The 19,955-nt window shown below is 65.6% G+C and overlaps 3 protein-coding genes across 3 annotated transcripts in view; all 3 read left to right on the forward strand.

Annotated features, from left to right (window-relative positions):
• The first annotated feature begins 341 nt into the window (after window positions 1-341).
• On the forward strand, window positions 342-7,440 carry HCN3 (hyperpolarization activated cyclic nucleotide gated potassium channel 3). Its single transcript, XM_035567516.1, has 8 exons — window positions 342-670; window positions 2,742-3,171; window positions 3,329-3,490; window positions 3,941-4,159; window positions 4,583-4,729; window positions 4,818-5,058; window positions 5,642-5,806; window positions 6,296-7,440. Exons 1-8 carry the CDS (start codon window positions 342-344, stop codon window positions 7,438-7,440), a joined length of 2,838 nt encoding a protein of 945 aa, XP_035423409.1.
• Window positions 7,441-10,983: 3,543 nt separating this feature from the next.
• Window positions 10,984-13,737, forward strand: FDPS (farnesyl diphosphate synthase). Its single transcript, XM_035567447.2, has 9 exons — window positions 10,984-11,205; window positions 11,407-11,547; window positions 11,633-11,713; window positions 11,823-11,945; window positions 12,179-12,267; window positions 12,538-12,610; window positions 12,759-12,836; window positions 12,911-13,045; window positions 13,335-13,737. Exons 1-9 carry the CDS (start codon window positions 11,065-11,067, stop codon window positions 13,533-13,535), a joined length of 1,062 nt encoding a protein of 353 aa, XP_035423340.1. The 5' UTR covers window positions 10,984-11,064; the 3' UTR covers window positions 13,536-13,737.
• A 110-nt stretch (window positions 13,738-13,847) lies between these two features.
• The window catches only part of RUSC1 (RUN and SH3 domain containing 1), a 6,872-nt gene continuing 764 nt past the window's right edge, over window positions 13,848-19,955 (forward strand). The window contains exons 1-8 of the mRNA XM_050715821.1: window positions 13,848-13,894; window positions 14,636-16,347; window positions 17,167-17,265; window positions 17,718-17,794; window positions 18,068-18,242; window positions 18,379-18,484; window positions 18,585-18,631; window positions 18,947-19,953. Coding sequence (XP_050571778.1) covers window positions 14,778-16,347; window positions 17,167-17,265; window positions 17,718-17,794; window positions 18,068-18,242; window positions 18,379-18,484; window positions 18,585-18,631; window positions 18,947-19,953 — 3,081 coding nt within the window. The 5' untranslated portion in view covers window positions 13,848-13,894; window positions 14,636-14,777. The remainder of the gene's footprint in view (window positions 13,895-14,635; window positions 16,348-17,166; window positions 17,266-17,717; window positions 17,795-18,067; window positions 18,243-18,378; window positions 18,485-18,584; window positions 18,632-18,946; window positions 19,954-19,955) is intronic.

Below are 19,955 nucleotides of genomic sequence, written 5' to 3' on the forward strand. Positions count from 1 at the left end.
GGCCACGCCCCTCCCGGAGCCCCGCCCGCCCCGCCCCGCCCGCCGCGGGGTCCCGCGCCGCCGCCGCCGCCGCTCCGGTGCCGCCGCCCGGGCCTCGGTGCTCGGCGCCGCTCCGCTGCCGCCGGCGCCTCCCCGCTGGCGGCGGGGCCCGGCCGCGGGGCCCGCGCCAGGGCGTGCGCAACAGGCGGGCGCCGCCGGGGCCGCGGGCGCCGGTGAGCGAGAGGCCGGGGGCGGCGAGCGAGCGGCCGCCCGGGGCCGGGCATGTGCGGCGGGGCGGCGGGCAGGGCGCCCGGGCAAGGGCGTTTGAAGGAAACGTGAGGCGCGGCGGAGGCGGCGGCGGCATGGACGCGGCGCCGGGCCGGAGCCCCGAGCCCCGGGAGAAGCCGCCGGTGCCGGACGGGGAGGCGGCGGCGGCGGGGGCGGCCGCTCGGGGGGCGGCGGGCGCGGCCCCGGCCTCGCCGGCGGCGGCGGAGCAGATCGTGGCGGAGGGCGAGGCGGCGGCGGCGGCGGCGGGGGGCACGTTCGTGCAGCGGCAGCTCGGGGCCATGCTGCAGCCCGCCGTGAACAAGTTCTCGCTGCGCATGTTCGGCAGCCACCGGGCCGTGGAGATCGAGCGGCAGCGGGTGAAGTCGGCCGGCGCCTGGATCATCCACCCCTACAGCGACTTCAGGTGGGACCCGGGCCCCGCTCCCCCCCCCCCCATCCCCGGACGGGCCTGGCCCCGGTGCCCGGTGCCCGGTGCCCGGTGCTCGGTGCCCGGTGCCCGGCCCCTCCGCCGCTGTCCCTGGTGCTGAGCGCGGCTCCCCCCCGGCCCCGCCGCACCGGCAGCGCCCGGCGGGGCAACAAGTGAGGGGTGCCCGCGGCGCTCCCCCGGCCCCTCACGGGGGCCCCGGAGGGCGGAGGCGGCCTCGAGCAACCGGGACCGCCGAGGCTCCGACCCCGCTGCCCGCACCGCGAGCCCCTCCCGGCCCCTTCCCCACCCTGGGCGCGTCCGAAGCCGGCCCCGCAATAACTCAGCCAAGTTTCCTCTGGTTCAGCCCCTTCCCGGTCTCCGGTATCCCCCCGGTCCCCCGGGGCTCCCTGCCGGGCAAGGAGCTCCCCGGCAGCCCCCAGCTCCGGGCATGCCAAGGAGGAGGAAGGGGCCGCCCGGTTTTGCCCCCAAGCAAAGCTTTCCTCCCTCGACACCGCTTTGAATTTCCAAACGGGCGCAGGACTCGTGCCGACCCCACACGGTGCCCGCAGAGCCTGCCCGAGCACCGGCCCCGGTCCCCACAGCCCCGAGCTGCCGGAGGAGGAGAGGGCAGGGCGCTGCGAGGCTCCAGGCCTGGCTCACCGTGTCACCGGGATCGCCGGGAAGAGCGCAGGGCCGGCTGATGTGGGAGGAACTGGGTGTCACGGGGATGTTGAGTCATATAGGGTGGGCTTTCGCTACGGGGGATGAAGCTGCGAGGCAGTCGTCTCCCACGGCGAGCCGTGACACGGCCGACGTCCCCAGCCTGGCGAGGAGCTCTGGAGCAGGGCTGGCACCCGGCGCGGCTCCCCGGCACCTGTGGGCAGCTCCGCAGCCTCCAGGGCCTGCTCAGCCCCACGCAGACCGCCCTGCGCCTCCCCAGCGTGACCCCGAGGGGCGCAAAGCCCTTACGGACCTTTTTTTTGGGGGAAGCTGCCCCCGAGCTCCACAGGAGCTTCACCCCGCTGTGAAGGTGACGCGCAGCGAGCCGGCTGGATTACGCTGGTGTTTATCACATTAGGGGGACACTCAAAGGCCACGGAGATCAGGGCCCCGTGCGTTCGGCGTGACCTGGAGTAAAGGACGGGGCCTGCCCTAAAGAGCTTAAGCCTAAATCTGAATCGAGCGCGCCCGGCAGCTGGGGGGGGGGGCAGGCTGTTTTCCCGTTCAGGGCGCAGAGTTGGGGCGCGGGAGGCGTTTGTGCGGCCGCGTCAGCTCCGTTCTGCCTGGCCGGTGCCTCCTCACCGACACAAGCAAGCCCTGGCCGTGGCTGAGACAGCATTAACACGGGCGAGGGGTCCTCGCCCCCGGGGGCAAAGAGCACCAGCCTCAGCTGGGACTGAGCGGGGCACCCGAAAGCGGGAGCGGGGCGTTCTTTCCCAGATCCCATAAAAACTTTGGGCGTGGAGCTGGGAAGCCCCCCGAGCATTATGTGCGTTTGCATGAAGGAGGCAAACGCAGCATTTACGTGTGGCTGGGGAAGCTGAATTTCAGGGCACGGTCAAACTCTAATCAACCGATGCTGGGGACCTCATGGTTTCTCTTCTGAAGCCTCTGAGCTTGTCCTCTCTCAGAGAAAGGAGGCAGATGAGGTGCTCCTACAGGCCTGGCACTGTGTAGCTCCTGCCCTCCGCTCTCAAGCACCCTTTTGGGGTCAGACACAGTCCTTCCACCTTCTCCATGGGGATGGCACTTGTCTGGCCTTGCTTCACTCCTGCCCGGCTGCCCCATGCTACCGTCCCAAGTGCCTCCCTGGCCCCGAGTCCCTCGGATGCCCTGGGAGCTCAGCACTGGGTTTGTGTAAGCAGCAAGGCTTATCCCAAATCCTTCTAAGCCAGCCTGGGCCGTGGTTGGGAGCTGGCGGACGACGGGGAGCTCTGGGGAGCAAAGCCCGTGTCCTCCCTGCGCTCTCCTCTCTGCGACATGTTGGACTCTGGCTTTGGTCCTGGGTTTCTCTTCTAACTGGCTGTCCTACCTCTCCTCCTGCTCCCTGCCCGCTCCCTTCCCGCAGGTTTTACTGGGACCTCATCATGCTGCTCCTGATGGTGGGGAATTTGATCATCCTGCCTGTGGGCATCACCTTCTTTAAGGACGAGAACACCCCTCCCTGGATCGTTTTCAACGTACTTTCAGACACCTTCTTCTTGGCTGACCTGGTCCTGAACTTCCGGACAGGCATCGTGGTGGAGGACAACACAGAGATCATCCTCGACCCTCACACCATCAAAATGAAGTACCTGAAGAGCTGGTTCCTGGTTGACTTCATCTCCTCCATCCCGGTTGACTACATCTTCCTCATTGTCGACCTTGAGACCCAGGTGGATTCGGACGTCTACAAGACAGCGCGGGCCTTGCGCATTGTCCGCTTCACCAAGATCCTCAGCCTGCTGCGCCTGCTGCGCCTCTCACGCCTCATCCGCTACATCCACCAGTGGGAGGAGGTGAGGGTCCCTCGGAGGTCCCAGGCCCGGGGCAGGGTCTCGGGGCAGGTCAGGGATCTCTGGCTGTGGGGTCCGGCTGTCTGGAGGAGGGAGTTCAAGCGACCGTACTGGGGAAGGAGACAGTTTCTCTGTAGCTGCGCTCCTGCCCCTTCCCCAGATCTTCCATATGACTTACGACCTGGCGAGTGCTGTGGTGAGGATCTTCAACCTCATCGGCATGATGCTGCTGCTGTGTCACTGGGATGGGTGCCTCCAGTTCCTGGTGCCAATGTTGCAAGACTTCCCTGAGGACTGCTGGGTCTCCATCAACCGCATGGTGGTGAGTGCCCTGGGCAGGGGCGATATTGGTGCTGCATCCACCAGGGGGAGGAGAGGAGGTGGTTGCACTGTCTCAAACGCTCAAACGCCTGGGCACACTCAGCCCCCAGAGCTGCCCAGCGGCAATGTGTGCTGTGGAGCAGCAGTGAGATGGTGGGGGGGGAATCTCTGCATCCTCTTCCTGTCTCAGCCCACCTTGGCTGCTGCTGGAGTTGGACCAGCCAGGGGAATCCCCTGTGCCCTGCCAGGAGGGAACGGGGCAGCGGGGCTCCTGTCTGCTCCTCCAGAGGCAGTCACGGTCCCTGATCCTCTTCCCCAGGCAGAGCTCTGCCCTTCGGTCGTGGCCACATCAAATACCTTTTCCCTGGCTGCAGGGAGGGGGAACTGGACGGTTCGGCCCAGCGGCGCCTTCCGACAGAGCCCCCCAGCGCTGCTGTTCCCTCTTCTGCAGAACGACTCCTGGGGGAAGCAGTACTCGCACGCCCTGTTCAAGGCCATGAGCCACATGTTGTGCATTGGCTATGGCCAGCAGGCACCCGAGGGTATGACCGACGTCTGGCTCACAATGCTGAGCATGATCGTGGGAGCCACCTGCTACGCCATGTTCATCGGCCATGCCACCGCGCTCATCCAGTCGCTGGACTCATCCCGGCGCCAGTACCAGGAGAAGGTCAGCAGGGTGCTGGAGAGAGTGCCTGGATCCTGGGGGAAGTCATCCCGGCACAAGTGGGTCGAGCTCCAAAACCTGCTCGGTGCGGGCTCCCTGCCCTGCAGCCTCCTGCCCTGCTCTCTGCCCTTGCTGCCCGCTCAGGAGGTGGGGGTGTCAGGGGGGCAGGCTCCCCGTTTGGATAGGGACACCCCACTCATCGTGCCGGGGTTCACCCTAGCATAGTGAGGCCCGCATCCCGGCCTCTGCCGTGGGACCCTCTCCGCCCTGAGCGCACGGGGGTCCCATGTGGCCGGATCCCAGCTCCGGCAGCGCCTGCTCCTCACCGCCGAGGGGAGGGAAGGCGTGAGCCGGCAGTGCTGCCAGCCCTGGCATGGCGCAGCTCGTTTCAGCGCAGCCCAGCGTGGCTCTCTCCTGTCCCCGCAGTACAAGCAAGTGGAGCAGTACATGTCATTCCACAAGCTGCCTGGGGACACGCGCCAGCGCATCCACGAGTATTACGAGCACCGCTACCAGGGCAAGATGTTTGATGAGGAGAACATCCTGGGGGAGCTCAGCGAGCCACTTAAGGAGGTATGGGCAGGCACCCCAGTGCTGGCGGCGTGGGGGAAGGAGGGCAGTGCTCGCTGGGGTCAGCGCCGACCTGCTCCTCACTCCACAGGAGATCATCAACTTCAACTGCCGCAACCTGGTGGCCAACATGCCCCTGTTCGCCAACGCGGACCCCAACTTCGTGACAGCCATGCTAACCAAGCTGCGCTTCGAGGTCTTCCAGCCTGGAGACTTCATCATCCGCGAGGGCACTGTGGGCAAAAAGATGTACTTCATCCAGCACGGGGTGGTCAGCATCCTCACCAAGGGCAACAAGGAGACAAAGCTGTCTGATGGCTCCTACTTTGGGGGTGAGGCTGTGCTGAGGGACTTGGAGAGCAGAGGGAAGTGAGAGCTGCTGGGGGATACGTGATGCTTGCACCCTCTGTCCATCCCCTCAGCACCAGCGCCAAAGGCTGGGCATCCGCCTCACTCCAGGGTTTCTGGGGCTCAGAAGTCCACCTCCCTGGTTCTTGCAGGGTGTCTTGTCCCACAGGGGGAATCAGGGGAACCAGCAGTCAGAGAGCCCTGAATTCTGGTTGTCTTGGCCACAGAGGGCATCCACCCAGCCAGCCTCTGGCCATAGAGCAGAGGTGTTCAGAGCAGAGCACCTGGGCCAAGTTTATGGGCTACAAGCACAGTTCTGGGAGAGAACTGGGTCGGGTGACTGCAGGAGCTGCATCCAGGGACGTCTCCGTGGCCCGGGGAGGGAGGAACAGGTTGTGCATGGCCCAGGGCATGGCTGTGGCTGTCCAGGCTCCTGGCTTCGCTCCTTCTCCTGAGCCGTGCTGTTCCTGTGGGAGCGCTAGGCAGTCCCGTCCCCGCTCTGGGGAGGTTGCTGGGGAGGGGACGTATGGCTGCATCACCCCGCCACCCGAATCTCTCTCCCTGCAGAAATCTGCCTGCTGACACGGGGCAGGCGGACGGCCAGCGTGCGAGCTGACACTTACTGCCGCCTCTACTCCCTCTCGGTGGATAATTTCAATGAGGTGCTGGAGGAGTACCCTATGATGCGCAGGGCCTTCGAGACGGTGGCCATGGACCGGCTGGACCGCATAGGTGAGGAGCGGCCCCTGTGCCCCGCGCAGCCACCTCTGTGTCTGCTCCCAGGGTCCCGGCACCCCAGCCTCACGGGTCCCCAGCAGTGAGGAGGGGGAGCACAGGGATGCAGCCTGCCACCAGGGCCCCTCTTTCCTCCCAGACAGGATCTGGGCAATGCTGATGAGCTTCCCAGGGTGGGGCTGTCACCCTCCCTACACGTATTTGCACTGTCTGGCATTGGCCAGCTGCTCGTCCTCGTCCCCCCTTGCCTGCTGAGTACAAGTGGGACCACAGACTCCAGCCCCCAGCCCGGAGCCTTTGGAATCATCCTTTGGGCTCTGTTTTGCCCCTACTTCTCCCTCTGTGCCGAAGCCAGGACCCTCCCCAAAGCCTTGCCTTCATTTGGTAAAGCAGTGAGGTTTTATTGTCCCTTCCCCACCGTCACCCTGCCCTGCACAGTGTCCCTGAGAGCTCCTAGGGTGGGTGACACCGCTACCTCTCACGCAGGGAAGAAGAACTCCATCTTGCTCCGCAAGCGAGCTGAGCACAGCTCGGGGCCCATGAACAACGAGATGATCCAGCAGATTGTGAAGCACGACCAGGATGTGGCCCACAACATCCAGGAGCTGCAGCAGATGACGATGGGCCGGGAGCTGAGCGGCAAGCCGGTGATCTGGGAGCCGCTGGTGCACGCGCCCCTGCAGACAGCCGCTGCCACCACCAACGTGGCCATTGCCTTGACTCACCAACACAGCCTGCAGGCCCACATCTTCCTGCCGCCCTCCTCCATCTCCAGCCCGCTGTCACCTGAGGCCACCCTGCTGACGAAGCAGGTGCGCAGGTCCCAGCCCAGCCTGGGGGGCTCCCGGCCCTCCTCTGTCAGCTCCCCGTCGGGGGCGCAGTCCCACCTGCAGACACCGGCCGCCGGTTCGCCTTCCTCCCCGATGGTCCAGTCCCAGGCACCCCTGGAAAGCGGGGGCCAGCGACCAAGCCACGGGGGGCAGCCCTTGCCACGCGCGGCGCAGAAGGGAGAGCTGCCGGCAGCAGCCAAGCAGCCCCCGGCAGGATCCCAGCCCCAGCTCTCCAAGTCCCGGGGCACCTCAGTTTCCACTTCTCTGCTGCAGCAGGCGGCGGGGGCTCCGTCCCCCAGCTCGGAGCAGGCGCTGCCAGCGGGGAGAACTCTCCACTACAGCCTGTCCCGGGCCACCGGCTCCCACATCTCACTTCTGATGCAGCCACAGCAGCTGGTGAAGCACAGGAGCATCCAGGGCCTGCCTGTGGGGCGGCTCACCCAGGATGTCCGTCTCCTCTCGGCCTCCCAGCCCTCCTTGCCCAACAAGGTTGCTCAGCAAGCAGATGGGAGCTCCTTGCAGCAGGGGAGGAAATCCGTGGGGAACCTGGCCCGCAGATCCTCTCCCTCGGTAGCCGGACTCCTCGCCAAGCCATGTCCGGGGACCGCAGGCCAGCCAGCACACCCGCAGCAGATGCCTTCAGGATCGCTGGCTCAAGTGAGCCGCTCCGTGGCAGGAGCGTCCACCCCGCAGTCCCCAGTCTCTGCACCCAGGCAGGCAGCAGCTCCCTCCCGCAAGGGCTCCGTGGCCTTCAGCCCTGAGGTGGAAACGGGGAAGCCCAAGCTCCCATCCAACATGTGAGCCCCCGGCGGCACCCGTGCACGGGTAAGAGAGAGACGGGCACCCAGGTGGCACCCGCGGGAGGAGAGCGGAGGCAGCAGGAGAGGCAGAGCACCTTGTGGAGGCCTGGCTGTGTCCGAGGGAAAGCGAGGTGAGAGGCAGGGCACGGGGACGCGCACCGGCCATGCTGGGTGCTGGGGACGCAGCAGGGGTGGGCTTGGAGCAGCCCCGGGAGCTGGCCTGGCAGGATGAGGAGGGGGCTCTCCCGAGTGTCCTGAGAGCAGGACCATGCCCTTGCTCTCCCCACCCGCTCCATCACCGTTTCCATCCTGCCACCTACCCTCCTCCTGGAGGCAGCAGGCAAAGCTGGAGCCCTCGCCCCAAATCCAGGCCTCCCAGGGGAGCCCAGCTCCCCACAGCTACTCCTTCGGGGCTGGGCCCCTCTCTGCTCTGCCCTCGCACCCTGCAGCCTCTCCTCGGGGCTGGGGCGATGCTGGCAGGCTCTGCTGGGCTCGTCCTCCCACAACAGCACCTGCAGCATCGCCACCTCCATCCCTGCAGATGCCCAGCGCTTTGGCTTTTTGGGAGAGGGGAGAGAGCCAGCACCCTGCTGGTGCTGAGGGCAGAGGGGGCTGGAGCCCGCTGCGGGGTCTCACCGGGCAGGCAGAGCGCAGGTACCTGGGGCCGGGCGGGGGCCAGGTCCCCGCTCCCCGAGGTGCCAGCAGCCACGCTCGGGGCTCGGTGTCGGGCCCTGGTGGTGCTGGAGCCCTGTGCCAGCCAGGCGGACGCCCTGGTGTGCCAAGTGCCAAAGCCAGGGGCAGACAGCTCTGCCTCCACAGCATCCCCTGGGGTGCCTCTGCCTGGCTTTGCAGGCCTCACCTCTGAGCTGCTGCAAGGCCTCTGCGGAGCGCGTGGCCCTGCTGAAGCTCCGCTGGCAGCTCACCGGGGCTGGGATGTGCCTGGCGGGGCTCTGCCCCCTACCTGGGCACCAAGCCCAGGCCCTTGGCCGTGCTCCCATGCAGAAGCAGCGCGGGGGAATCCAGCTGCCCGCAGCTCCAGGGGGGATGCGTGCTCCAGGCTTTGCTCCCCTCGTGCCCTGTGCTGCGGTCCCCTTTATGGACCGCCTGGAGAGGCTGATCATCAGTGCCGCAGCGAGCAGAAGGCGGTCTTGAGGAGACACCAACCCCGGGCAGCGCCTGGGTGGCGTGTGGGGCTGTGGGGCTGCCTCCCCTCGCCCTTCCCGCACAGAAGGGCAGGGGCTTGGGGGCTCTGCAGCCAAGCCCGACTGCCCCTCCGGAGCCAGTAGTCATCCGTGTGTGTTCGAGTCGTGGCTCTGCCGAGCAGCTGAGCTCTGCTTACAGTGTTGCTTTGGGCTCAACCGCGTTACCAGTCCTGGTTAGAGTAGTGTTCCCTCCCGACCCCGCTGTGCTGCGCGAGCTGCTTTCCACTACTAGAGTCAGGAACCATGGCTTGTAGTCGCGCTCTGGGGCTTGGCTGCTGCTGAGCGGGGCCCGGGGGACCCGGTGGCCCTGGCACGCCCAGCCCCAGCCGCCTGGCGCAGCGGGCGAGGGTTTTGTTTCATGCCGTACTTCTTGAAGTGAGTTCTTCAGTTCTCCCCCCTCGTGTTTTGGGATATTGGGACCAGTCTGAACCACTTGGCTGCTCCGGGAGCCAAGCCCTCAGGGCGCAGCAGCCTGGTGGGAATCCATTAGCGTGTCTGTCGGAGGGGATGTCCAGCACTGCCTTTTTTTTCGTGGACTTGAACTCCCCTTCCCCATCCAGCCCCCGCGTCCCGCTCCATCCCCATGGTCGGTGTCTCCCCGGCAGCCCCTCGGGAAGGGGTCTGCGGCGGGGCCGCGCAGTCAGACATCCCCAAGGCCGTGTTTACGCCCCGTGATGTAGATGTTTTAGTGGTCATCATAGGTGTTCCTCACAGAGCGCGTGGGCCAGGCTGGGTGGCACCGGGTGCGGCACCATTTCTGCCAGCCGTGCTGCCGGTGACCCCTCCCCACGGCCGCAGACCCGCGCCAGGAGCCGGAGCCACCCCGCGCTCCGGTCACCGCTGCGGCCGGCTCCACTGTGGCGACCAGCGCCTGCTGCGAGCTGTGGCAGCTCGTGCCCCCGGCTGGCAGGACCCCGGCATCCTGGCCCCGAGGGGAGGCGAGAGGGGGGTGGCTGGGGGGGGGCCAGGGCCGGGGCCGCTGGCCACGCACGCGTCTCTGTGGCGTGGGTGGGCGCAAGTCTCGTCACCAAAGACCATGCTCCTTCACTCTTGCACTCACGGCAGTCGATGTACAGAGCTTGTAGTTTTCATATTGCAGAGAATTTAAAGGCGTTTTTTTTTTTTTTTTTAATTATTATTTATTTTTTGGTCGTTGTACATAATGGATTTAAATAATAAAGAGAGATTCTGAGCTGGTCTGGGGGAGCCTCCTTCAGTGCAGCCAGTGCCTTGCCTGCGAGGATGGGATGGGGCAGCGGTGGGGTACCACAGAGGGGCAGCCCCGCTCCTCGTTAACAGCAGGATTTAATTGCCTTCCCCTGACAGCCAGGAGCAGATGGGGAACCCCGAGGAGCATCTTGGGGTGCCTCCTCCTGGCCCCACAACCTCGGGCACCACAGGAGGAGCAGAACGGCCGCGGATCCCCCCCCTTCCCCTCACCCCACCAGGCATTTGGGCCCCGGGGGATTAATGTTTAATCTTTGGTTATTTTCCCCTTGCATTTCCCTTCCGTTTATTAACCCGGGGGGGGGGGGGTTGGCTTGACCCTGATCGCGGAGCAGACTGCGGGCATTAAACAGATTAAATGAAGGTCACGCAGCACAGGGTGGGCTGGCGGGGCCTGCGCGGTAGCGGCCGGGGGGGGGCAGGGTTCCGGTGCTCAGCCCCAGTTCCGCGGTGCCAGCACACCCTGCACGGGGCTCGGCTCGGGCCTGTGCCCGGTGGCTCCGCCCCTGCGCCGGCACCGCCAGCACCGGGCGCCGAGCACGGGCACCACGGGCACCCCCCCGCGCCGTGCCCAGCCGCGGGCTGCAGCACCGGGGCAGCCCCCCAGCACGGATGAGGCTCGCTGACGCCCGAGGAGCCCCGGGCCCATCGGCGGCCCCTCCCTCACCCCGTTATTCCCGGTTACACCGGGGCGAGGCGGGGCAGGGGCCCCTGAAGGGGCCAGGCTGTGCCGACGGCGCCCTGGCAAATACGATCCCGGCTCATGCGGCCGGGGCCGGGGCCGGGGCCGGGGCCGGGGCCGGGGCCCGCCCCCGCCCCCGCCCCCGCCCCCGCCCCCGCCCCCGCCCCCGTGCTGCAGCCGCGCCCTCGCTCCATTCCCTCCCTTCACCAATCGCACGGCTCGGTCCCGCCCCCCCCGCTCTCCTATTGGCTGAGCCTCCTTGGTTCCATCTTCATGCGATGGAGCGGGCCAATGAATGCAGGCGCCAGGCGCGGCCGCCCGCTGGCTCCTCCCCCTCCTCGCGGGGCACGCCGGGAGTTGTAGTCCGCTCCGCCGTGCGGCTCGCGGGGTTCCCCCGGCTCCGAACTACGCGCCCCGGAGAGCCCCGCGCCCGGCGCCGGGGCGGAGCCGCCCTCGGAGGTTGCGGGGCCGCGCGAAGGAGCGGAGCCGAGGGGTCCGGTGCGGGGAGGGCGCGATGAGCGGGGACGGGGCGCGGCGGGCGGCGGGCGCCGAGCGGGAGGAGTTCGTGGGCTTCTTCCCGCAGGTGGTCCGCGACCTCACCGGGGACGGGCTGGGGCACCCCGAGGTGGGCGACGCTGTGGCCCGGCTGAAGGAGGTGAGGGCGGGGGGGTCCCGGGGGGGGTCCCGGGGGGGTCCCGGTAAGGCCCGGGGGGGGTCCCGGTGAGGCCTGGAGGGGGTCCCGGTGGGGCCCGGGGGGGATTCTGGGGGGGTCCTGGTGAGGCCTGGGGTGGGTCCTGGGGGGGTCCCGGGAGGGTCCCGGTGAGGCCGGGGGCTGCCCGCTCGCCTCTCCCCGCAGGTGCTGGAGTACAACGCGCCGGGCGGGAAGTGCAACCGGGGGCTGACGGTGCTCGCAGCCTTCCGGGAGCTGGCGGGCCCCCAGCAGCAGGACCCCGAGAGCCTCCGGTGCGCCCTGGCCGTTGGCTGGTGCATCGAGCTGGTGAGAGCGGGGCAGGCACAGGGCCGCGCCCCCCGCCTCTGAGGGCCCCCATCCCCCAGCTGCCCCCTAACCCAGCCTTTTGCAGTTCCAAGCCTTTTTCCTGGTGGCCGATGACATCATGGACCAGTCCCTGACGCGCCGGGGGCAGCTTTGCTGGTACAAGAAGGTGAGAGCGGCCACGGTGCTGGGACGCTGCTGCCTGCTTGGGGGGGCCGTGGGGGTGCCGCGAGGTTGGGTGTGCTGCAACCCAGCCTCTTCTTGTCCTCCTGATGCAGGAGGGAATTGGGTTGGACGCGATCAATGATGCCTTCCTTCTCGAGTCATCTGTCTACAGGATGCTGAAGAAGTACTGCGGGGAGCGCCCGTACTACCTGCACCTGCTGGAGCTCTTCCTGCAGGTGAGGCTGCCCCCCACGTCTCCTTCCATGGACCTATCAGGACTAGTCCCACTCCTATTTGACAGCGTGTGGATCTTAGTCTGCTCCCTAAGTCCTTGGGCATCCCACCAAAAATGCACCCTTCCTCAGCCTCGGCAAGGAGCTAAAATGGGGCTGAACTTCGGGGTTTTTACTGTACTGTTGGGACTTTCCTGGGGACCGCGTGAATAAATCCTTAAATGTTTCCTCTTCAGACTGGCTACCAAACCGAGCTGGGGCAGATGCTGGACCTCATCACTGCTCCTGTCAACCAGGTGGATTTGAATCGTTTCAGTGAGCAAAGGTGAAGAAATTGGAGGGGACAGATGCCAGCCCAATGCTGGCTGGGTGGCTCTGCTGCTGGCCCTTCTGGACTGTGAAGGAGACAACCAGCTTGCTAAAATTCTGCTGTCGCCTGTCAGACCAAAGTCCAGACCAAATCTGTGTTTGCTGTCAGAACTTGGAGGTGGTTTAGAGGGTGATGCTGCTCTTTTCCTGCTGTCTTTGATTTGCTGGGCACCAGTGGGAGGGGAAGGCCTGGGATTTCTCACTAAATGTGGTTCCCCTCCCACAGGTATAAGGCAATCGTTAAGTACAAGACTGCGTTTTATTCCTTCTACCTGCCAGTGGCTGCTGCCATGTACATGGTGAGTTCTGTGGAAAGGAGTTAAGGGGTGAAAGGTGGTGCCTAAACAGCATAAGGCTGTCTAAGAGAGCAGGTGGTCTGGGAGATGAAGGTGTAAAAACAAATACTGGAAGGCTTTCTTTCTTTTTTTAATTCCTTCTTCCTATTAGACTGGTATTGACAGTAAGGAGGAACACGACAACGCCAAAGCAATCTTGCTGGAGATGGGTGAATTCTTTCAGATCCAGGTACAAGGTGCCTCCCAGTCCCTCAGGACTTGTAAGACGGTGGTTGTGGTGCTCATGTTTCTGTCTTTGTACAGGATGATTACCTGGACTGCTTTGGTGACCCGGCACTAACAGGGAAGGTTGGCACCGATATCCAGGACAATAAGTGCAGCTGGCTGGTGGTGGAGTGCCTGCGTCGGGTCACACCAGATCAGAGGAAGATCCTGGAGGTAATGCCTGCAGGCTTGCAGAACCGCTCTGGACATGGTGGGAGAGGTAACACGGACTCCCTGCCTAAGGGCACAGTGTAGAGGAGGTGTAGAGCTGTAAGGTTTACCTGGAAAGCTGCGCTACGCATTGCAGCAGTGATGGTACCTGGGTGGGAGGAGGCTCAGTTGTTCTGAGCACTGTAAGACACAAAGGGAGCAGAAGAGGTGACTCTTGCCACGTTTTGAAGGAGCAGCTATTGTCATAGCCATAAGCTAAACCCCAGACTTACTCATTCTGGTGCCTTCTCAGGAGAACTACGGCCGTGAGGAGCCAGAGAAGGTGGCTAAGGTGAAGGAGCTCTACGAGACTGTAGGCCTGAAGGCTGCTTTCCAGGAGTACGAGGAGAAGAGCTATCAGCGCCTGCAAGAACTGATCAACAAGCACGCAAACCGGCTCCCTAAGGAGATTTTCCGTGGCCTAGCTCAGAAGATTTACAAACGACAGAAGTGATGGGGGGCTGGCGGGCCTGTCGGCGAACTGTTCGGTCTCTGCTGCCAGGGGTGGGCTGGAAGCCCTGGTGCTGGGTGCGTGCCAGTGCCCCCCGGCACCGCCCTTGCTGCCTTGGGGTGGGGGGTGGCGCGGTGTGTAGCAGCCCCCCTCCCGGTGCTCGGGCCGCCAGGCCTGCTCCCAATAAACGTAATTTATTGCCGTTCTGCTGCCTCTTGTGTTCGCTGGCGCTGGGGGCAGGCCGGCTCCCCCCCCCCCCCCCCTCCTGGGGCTGCGCTCACCGGGGCGGGGCCGGGGCCGCGGCTCCTCCCCGCCGCCGCCGTCGCCGCAGTCAGCGCCCGGAGCCGCCGCAGCGCTGAGGGGTGAGCGGGGGAGCGGGGCCGGGGGTCGGCGGAGGGGCGGGGGGAGGCTCCGAGCTCCGGGTCGGGCTCTCGGAATTCCCACCCCCCGCACCCTCTGGGCTGGGCCCCGACCCTCCGGCCGCGGGGCTCTGCGGTGAGCCAGGGGCCGGCCGGGGTGAGCCGGGGCTGACCCCGGTGCGGGGCTTTGGGCTGGGGCCAAACGCGCGGGGCCGGAGCTCGGCAGCGCCCGGGGAGCTCCGGGCTCTGCAGTGGCTGCAGCGGGGTCCAGGCTGCAGCCCCCTCCTGGGGCCAGGCCAGGGCCGAGTGCCCCCCCCCACCCCCAAGCGCATTTTGGGCTTCTTTGGCCGTTGATGCGCTGGCCTCGGGGCACCGCCGGGGCCGCGTTCCTTTGGCCAGAGGCCAGGAGCTTCGCTGTCTGACATTTCAAGGGCGTTTTCTCCTTGACAGCATCTCTGAGACGCTCCCTGGCTGCCAAGAGCTGGCAGAGGGAATCCAGCCCTGCTACTGCAGGCGCCTGGACCTGCCCACGCTTCCTCAGCCTGCGCTCGAGCCCTGCCCTGGGGAGCCGCGAGCGGCTGCAGCCCCCTGCCCAGCCACAAGGCCTGAGCCCAGAGGGGGGCTGTGGGGGAGCCCCCCCCCTTGCTGGATGCGTTTCTGTCCCTGTGAGCCCTCAGGCTGGTCCCTGCAGCCTGCCCTGCCTGGCGACTTCCACAAGGTCAGCATCTTTGTTCTTTTTCCCAGTTCGTTGTTCTCCGGGTTTGCGCTGCTGCTTTCGCCGCCGCTGTGTGAATAGACGCTGGATGTTTGCAGGGAGCTGGATGGTGTGAGCAGAAGAGCTGTGGGGCTCTCTGAGGAGCCCCAGAGCTACCGGTAAGACAGCATCATGCTGGCTCCGAAGAAAGGCCTGCTGTGCAACCTCAATCACATCCACCTGCAGCACATCTCCTTGGGGCTACATCTCTCCCGGCACCCAGAGCTCCAAGAGACCTCTGACTCCATGAGTCAGGGGGAGCAGAAATGCTGCAGCGGCTGTCAGGAGAACTGTGAGCAAGTGGATGCCAATTCCAACAATCCCTCCTTGAAATGCCAGTGCTGCGAGTCTCACGCTGAGCTGCCTGTGACGCTGGCTCTCCAGAACCAGGCAGCTCAAGAAGATTTCTCCTGCCTGCATGCTGGGGAGGAGGTGGCTTCCCCTTGCAATCTGGCTTCCACCTCCTCCTCTGTCAGTAGTTGTTCGGATTTCAGCTTGGATGACTCCCCGGTCTCCGTGTACTGCAGGGGGTTCTCAGGAGAAGGGTCCCAATCCCCTGAAAATCAGCCCAATGTCATTCCCATAGAAGATGTGGGGGACGGCCTGCTGCTGGCGAACCAGGGCAGGACGTGGGATGGAACAGATGGCAACCTCAACCCAGCAGTGCTCCAGAAAGCAGACATCCCAGCTGGAGAGAGCCCAGACAGCCTCTGCAGCAGCAGCTCGCTCAACTCCCGGTACGACGAGCCCTCTCTCAGCACGGTGACACAGGAGACCACAAGCACCTGCGTTGACCTGGACCCCAACTGCAACCCCCTTCCTGACCCAGTCGCCGCACCTCCAGCGTTGGCTGCGCCAGGCCAGCAGGATCACAGTCCGAGCAGTGCTCCTGAGCCCCGGACCTGGGTTAAGAGCATCCCCCCTCCCATACCTCCCCGTCCCCGGAGACAGCTGCAGATTCTCAACGGGCACAGAGCAGAGGAGCCGGTGCTGCTAGTGAGGCCAGCTGAGCCAGAGCCTGCCTTGGGTGACCTTGGCAGAGATGGGGGCAAGAAGAACATCACCTCCTTCCACGAGCTTGCCCAGAAGAGGAAGAGGAACACCACTGGGACCACGCTCGCCCAGGCCAGGGGTGACCGAAGTGACTGGCTGATTATTTTCTCACCGGACACCGAGCTGCCCCCCCCCAGCGAGCTCCTCTCCAGCACCGCAGGCCAGGAGCCGCCCCAGCCCCAGCTCCAGCAGGAGTGGCGGGCGAGACCTCCCGGTTCGAGGCAGAGAGAGGTGACCACTTTCAAGGAGCTCCGGTACCGCAGTGCCTCCAACAAGCCCAAGGGCCAGCCAGACAGCGAGCGGGTGGAGCCGGTGGCATCTCAGCACCCGTCTGCACTCCTCAAAATGCCTGCAGGCAGTTGTGGCTTGAGCTGGATGCCACCTGTGCCGTCAGGCGGACAGTTGCTGGCGTCTACAGAAAGCCACCAGACAAAGAGGAGGAGATCTCGACCGGGACTGCAGCCCATCGCAGAGGGACAGCTGGGGGATGCTGAGGAAGGCAAGCTGCTGCCACAGATCTGCATGCCAGAAGAGAAGGGGCCAGGCTCTGGCTGCAACGGAGATGCGCTGATTTGGAGGCTTGGGGGGCCTGGTGGAGACCCCTTGGTGCCAGGGGAGGTTGAGCGAGGAGATGAGACCTGCAAGGAGGGTAAGTTTGGGTCATCAGAGGCGACCACCCTTGCTGCAGGGCACCCCCTCTTTCAGGTGCTGGGTAAGGGGACTGGGTCCATAGGATCGCCCTTTAGAGAACCTGTGCGTGGGGCAGGGAGGAGCTGCAGGATCCAGGGCTGCAGCTGCGGCCAGGGGCTGCCGGTCCTGGAGCTGGCGGGTGCACGCCGCAGCTTCGCGTTGAGCTGGCCTCTTCATTGCTGGCCGCTACAGATCATTTCTTTGCCTCCCGGTCACTGCGTGCGAGGCAGGCCTGGCCTGCTGGGAGGTGCCGGGTGGTTCCAGCGGCTCCTCGCACGCGTGGGTTTCCCCCTCCATCACTTATGCAGCGTTGGCTGCCCCGAGGACGGGGGCCGCGGGGGGCCGGGAGCCCCCCTGGGCTGCTCCCCCTGCGTCTTGCGGCGCCCCTGGCCTCGGCCCTTCCCTCTCCCCGCCGCCCTTCTCCCCTTCTCCTTCGTTTCTCGCCCCGCCCGAGGCCGCGGGGTAAGGCCCTGGGCGGGCCCCAAGGGCGGCAGGGCCCGGCCCGCCCCGCTCCACCGCCGCCCTTCGCCCGGCCGCGGCCTCCGGCTGCATGAGCAACCGCGGCCCGCCTGGGCCCGGCCCCGGCCCCGGCCCCCGGCGCGGTGAGTGGGACCGGGAGGGGCGGGCCAGGGCCGGGGCCGGCTCCTCCCGGCGGGGCCGGGCCTCCCTCCCGCGGCCCGGAGCCCCCCCCGAGGCCCCGCTCCGCCGGCTCTGCCCCGAGCGAGGCGGCAGGGAGCGGCATCGGGCCGCGCCTCACGGCGGCCTCCCCTCTCTCCAGCCAGGCCCTCGCCGCCCGCCGCGGGAGCCACGGGCGCGGCGCAGCCCCACGGGGGGAGCTCGGAGAAAAGCCGCGGGGCCCTGGCGGAGCAGAAGAAAGGTAACGGGCCCCGGGGGGGCGGGAGGGGCGGCGGGGCTCGGCCTCCGGCTTTCTCGGGCAGCCCCGGGCGCAGGGCTCGGGCCCCGCTCTCGGCAGGCGGTGCTGCTGAGCCAGGACCGGGGTGGGGAGGCCCCAGCATGTCGCGGGCTCCTCGGGTGCCTGCTCGCACCCACCTGGGCTCTTCCCTCGGAAACCGCTGCTCTTCGCAGCCCCGAGGAGCTGAGGGTCCCCACGGCAGCCCCCCGGCAGCCCCCTGCCCTGCAGAGGCTCCTGAAGCCCCCGGTCCTGCCAGCCTGCCCCTCTCTGGCTCCTCCAGGCCTTGGGGTGCTGAGCTGCTGCGTGCCGCAGCCGGGGCTGGTCAGCCCCATGCTGCTGCAAAGGGATGAAGCAGGTGCTGCTGCGGCCGCGGTGGTCGTTGCCGTGTTGACTCCTTCCTTTCTGTTGTCCGGCAGCCCTGTTGATCGCTGTCAGCACCGCCGTGGATAAGATTATCGCCCACTTCAGCACCGCGCGGAACCTGGTGCAGAAGGTGAGGGCCTGGGCTGAGGCACTGATGGGGCTGGGGTGGTTGGAAGTAAGGAAAGGCCACACGGGCTTTGGCAGGAGGGGTTTGGGGAGCTCAGTCCTGCTCCCTGGTGCATGTCACGTCCTGATTGCCCATCTCTGGAGGTGGCACAGTCAGGCAGAACTAGCTGGGAGTGAAGAATCCCACCATCTGCCCCTGCAGGCTCAGGGTGAGGGGGTCCCCCTCCCCTCCCCTCCCCTCTCCTCGTGCCTAAATGCTGATGCCTCCCTGCTTCAGGCGCAGCTGGGAGACAGTTGGCTCAGCCCAGATGTGGGCTACCTGCTGCTGCACACGCTCTGCCCCGCACTCTATGGCTTGGTGGAGGATGGGCTGAAACCATTCCAGAAGGATGTTATCACAGGCCAGAGGAGGAATTCCCCCTGGAGCTTGGTGGAAGCCTCCGTGAAGACAGGTAGGTTGTGGGGAGTGTGCTCCTGGAGACATTAGGACCAGCACCTCAAGGTGCCTGGAGTCCTTTTCCAGCCTGGGCTCTGACTGGGGAGGACTTGTGTCCATAGTGATTATCTGCATATTTGTGTGTTCCACAGGGCCCAATACCCGCTCTCTCCAAAACCTCTGCTGGCATGTGGCTGGACTGGCCCCTCTCAACAGCACCAGACAGAAGTTTCATGCCTTTATCCTTGGCCTTTTGAAGTGAGTATTGGTCCTTGTTGACCCAGGCTGTCCTTGCCGTAATGGCTGGCTGGAACAGAGTTCTGAGGGCTCTGACTCTGGTTTCTTTTACTTTGCTTAGTACTAAGCAGCTGGAGCTGTGGATCTCTCACCTGCAGAATAGCCCAGGTAGGATACAGTGCCCAGAAGTGTCTGTCCTCCCCCAGTCCTCTTCTACTTGTGCAAAGCCAGCGTAGTAATTCCCACACCCTTTCCTCCCACAACGCTTGCTCAGGATTCCCACAGTGAACGGGGGCGTTGCTTTCCATGGCCATCCCATTGGGTGAGGGCAGTCAGGGAGGCAACCCGGAACACCTTCAATACAGCCCTCAGCAGAAAGCTCTTTGTCAGACCTGCTAGGATGGACCAGCTGGCCCTGGGGAGATCTGTGGGTAAGGGGTAGGGGGCATTTGCCAGCTCTCCAGCGTTGCTCATATCTCGTAGGTGTAATATCCATGCTATATTTTCCCACGGCCTTCTTTGCCCTGAGCCGAGGCCCTCTTCCCCACCTCGCTGATGAACTGCTGCTGCTCATCCAGCCCCTCTCGGTGCTGACGTTCCACCTCGACCTGCTCTTTGAACACCATCACCTCTCCGTGGATGTAAGACCTTTGTCCCGTCAGCTGGAGTCGCCCCCAGCTCCTGCCCATCACTCTGCTCAGGCTCGGGGGATTGCACAGCCTCCTCTGGAGGGCCAAAGCAGCACCGCAGGGGCCAGCCTGGAAGATGAGATGCCCCCTGATGCTCTGGGGAGGGCAGCTGGTGCGGAGGAAACCCCGAGGTCCCAGTCCCAAGCAGCTGTGTGCAGCCTGGTCCCCAGCCCCCAGGTGGGGGCTGCCCTGCAGCAGACCTTCCAGCACGTGCTGCGGTGGGGCGACCAGCTCAGTCGTGCTTTCCTGGGAACTGACAGCTCCCCAGAGACCGGTGGGCCCGAGGCAGGCCCTTGGGATGCAGAGGCTGGCCCTGGTGGCTGGTGGGCCCAGCTGAGCCAGGCCTCCAGGATTTATGCTGCTCCTAGCAAGGAAAGGTTCCCCTTCGTCTGGTGGACAAAGACGGCTGCGGGGGATTCCAGCCCTGGCCAGGTGGCGCGACCCCAAACACCTGCAAGCGAGCCTCGAGGCACGGAGCTGCAGTTCCTTCAGACCAAAGCTATCCCTGAACTCTCCAGTCCCAACCCCAGCAGCAGTGCTGACACCTCTGGGACCTCTTCCCCTGAAGACCTCATCCCACCCTCTGGAGCAGGCACACCCACCGATCCAGCTGTTCCCACTGCTGGAGAGAAAACCCAGGCTGCTACTCCAGAGCCTCGTGCAGATAGGAACCAGGCAGCCCCTTCCAGCCCACCGGCCAGCAGTGCTCCTCGCCCCGACAAGGGCACCTGGCTGGGCCGGCTCTTTGGAGCCAGCAGCCCCTCTGCCCGGAGTTCCCCGTGCAGTCCCAACACCGTCTCAGC

The sequence above is a fragment of the Cygnus atratus genome, chromosome 28 (assembly GCF_013377495.2).
Source record: "Cygnus atratus isolate AKBS03 ecotype Queensland, Australia chromosome 28, CAtr_DNAZoo_HiC_assembly, whole genome shotgun sequence".
NCBI classification, from domain to species: Eukaryota; Metazoa; Chordata; class Aves; order Anseriformes; family Anatidae; genus Cygnus; species Cygnus atratus.

What these genes read in the sequence shown, in the direction of transcription:
- HCN3 (XM_035567516.1), top strand. Translation starts at nt 342, where the DNA reads ATGGACGCGGCGCCGGGCCGGAGCCCCGAGCCCCGGGAGAAGCCGCCG. An exon ending in GGCGCCAGTACCAGGAGAAG is followed by an intron (nt 4,160 to 4,582) that starts GTCAGCAGGGTG and finishes CTGTCCCCGCAG; the next exon opens with TACAAGCAAGTGGAGCAGTA. An exon ending in TCAGCGAGCCACTTAAGGAG is followed by an intron (nt 4,730 to 4,817) that starts GTATGGGCAGGC and finishes CTCACTCCACAG; the next exon opens with GAGATCATCAACTTCAACTG.
- FDPS (XM_035567447.2), top strand. Translation starts at nt 11,065, where the DNA reads ATGAGCGGGGACGGGGCGCGGCGGGCGGCGGGCGCCGAGCGGGAGGAG. An exon ending in TTGGCTGGTGCATCGAGCTG is followed by an intron (nt 11,548 to 11,632) that starts GTGAGAGCGGGG and finishes AGCCTTTTGCAG; the next exon opens with TTCCAAGCCTTTTTCCTGGT. An exon ending in ATCAGAGGAAGATCCTGGAG is followed by an intron (nt 13,046 to 13,334) that starts GTAATGCCTGCA and finishes GTGCCTTCTCAG; the next exon opens with GAGAACTACGGCCGTGAGGA.